Below are 1,472 nucleotides of genomic sequence, written 5' to 3'. Positions count from 1 at the left end.
ACCTTGTTATTATTATTATTATTCTAAGATGAAAAATAATCTAATTAATTAAAAAAAAACATGTTTGAATCTGATCCATATATTGTGTTCTAGAAATAAACTAGTTAGTGAGAGTTGAATGTTAGTTGAAAGACTGTCGACTTGTTAGGCATTGACTTTCTCTATCATTTAGACAATTCCATGCATGATTAATTAATTGCTTCTGCCTATAAATACCGAGCTAGCACTGGATCCCTGACAAGAGTGGTTGATTAATTAAGCTTAATTAAATGGCTTTTGTATACCATAATTCCCGTCGCAGTGTTCTCTCACTGATAGGAGCTTTCATGGCGGCGTCCATGGCTGCTGCTCAGCTCTCGTCGACCTTCTACGACTCGTCGTGCCCCGGCGTCCTCAGCACCATCCAGACGGCGGTGCAGTCTGCAGTCAACCAAGAGGCCCGCATGGGCGCCTCCCTGCTCCGCCTCCATTTCCACGACTGTTTCGTCAACGCAAGTCGACTGATATATCATTTAGATTCTCAGTATCTATCTATCTATCTATCCTTACGTCTGCATGCATGCATGCATTCATGCACGTGCTTTAATTGCAGGGGTGCGATGGGTCGGTGCTGCTGGATGACACCGCCAGCTTCATGGGCGAGAAGACTGCGCCGCCCAACAACAACTCCATCCGAGGCTTCGACGTCGTCGACGCCATCAAGTCCCAGGTCGAGGCGTTGTGCCCTCAAGTCGTGTCCTGCGCCGACGTCCTCGCCGTCGCAGCTCGAGACGCCGTCGTCGCTGTAATCATATCCATATTTTTAACAACGACGATGAATCCGGCCGGCCATTTCAGTGATCGAATTCTGATTACGTGCATGATATTTGTTTGCAGTTGGGTGGACCTTCGTGGACAGTGCTGTTAGGAAGAAGGGATGCGACGACGGCGAGCTTCAACACGGCGAGCAGCGATCTCCCTTCACCGCTTTTAGACCTCAGTGCTCTCATTACGGCCTTCTCCAACAAGGGTCTTAGTACCACTGACTTGGTAGCACTCTCAGGAGGGCATACGATAGGGCAAGCGAGGTGTGTTACCTTCAGGAACAGGATTTACAACGAGAACAACATCAGCCCGTCGTTTGCCACCTCAACGCAGGGCAACTGCCCGAGCACGGCCGGCGACGGCGACGACATACTATCTCCTCTGGACGTTCAGAGCCCGACCGCCTTCGACAACTTCTACTTCCAGGGTCTGGTGAACCAGACAGGGCTGCTGCACTCCGACCAGCAACTCTTCAACGGAGGCTCCACGGACTCGCAAGTCAGCACCTACTCCACCGACATGGCCGGATTCTTCAATGACTTCGCCGCTGCGATGGTGAATATGGGGAACATAAGCCCTCTCACTGGTAGTGATGGCGAGATCAGGATCAACTGCAGGACGACCAACTGATCGATCGATATATGATTGCATCATTTAATTTGTTTGCG

General features: G+C 50.0%; 1 protein-coding gene across 1 annotated transcript; it reads left to right on the top strand.

Annotated features, from left to right (window-relative positions):
- The first annotated feature begins 255 nt into the window (after window positions 1-255).
- On the top strand, window positions 256-1,472 carry LOC141812103 (cationic peroxidase 1-like). Its single transcript, XM_074700149.1, has 3 exons — window positions 256-491; window positions 593-784; window positions 877-1,472. The coding sequence occupies exons 1-3, from the start codon at window positions 270-272 to the stop codon at window positions 1,432-1,434; spliced, it is 972 nt and encodes a 323-aa protein (XP_074556250.1). The 5' UTR covers window positions 256-269; the 3' UTR covers window positions 1,435-1,472.

The sequence above is a fragment of the Curcuma longa genome, chromosome 18 (genome assembly GCF_044706935.1).
Source record: "Curcuma longa cultivar G26 ecotype Majalengka, Jawa Barat chromosome 18, ITB_CL_G26_1.1, whole genome shotgun sequence".
Lineage (NCBI taxonomy): Eukaryota > Viridiplantae > Streptophyta > Magnoliopsida > Zingiberales > Zingiberaceae > Curcuma > Curcuma longa.
Note: the sequence above shows the minus strand (reverse complement) of the source record. Positions and strands in the feature narration are given on the sequence as shown.

Excerpts from the sequence above, each read along its gene's own strand:
- LOC141812103 (XM_074700149.1), top strand. The coding sequence starts at position 270 with ATGGCTTTTGTATACCATAATTCCCGTCGCAGTGTTCTCTCACTGATA. Across the intron at positions 492-592 it reads TCCACGACTGTTTCGTCAAC|GGGTGCGATGGGTCGGTGCT; the intron begins GCAAGTCGACTG and ends CTTTAATTGCAG. Across the intron at positions 785-876 it reads CTCGAGACGCCGTCGTCGCT|TTGGGTGGACCTTCGTGGAC; the intron begins GTAATCATATCC and ends ATTTGTTTGCAG.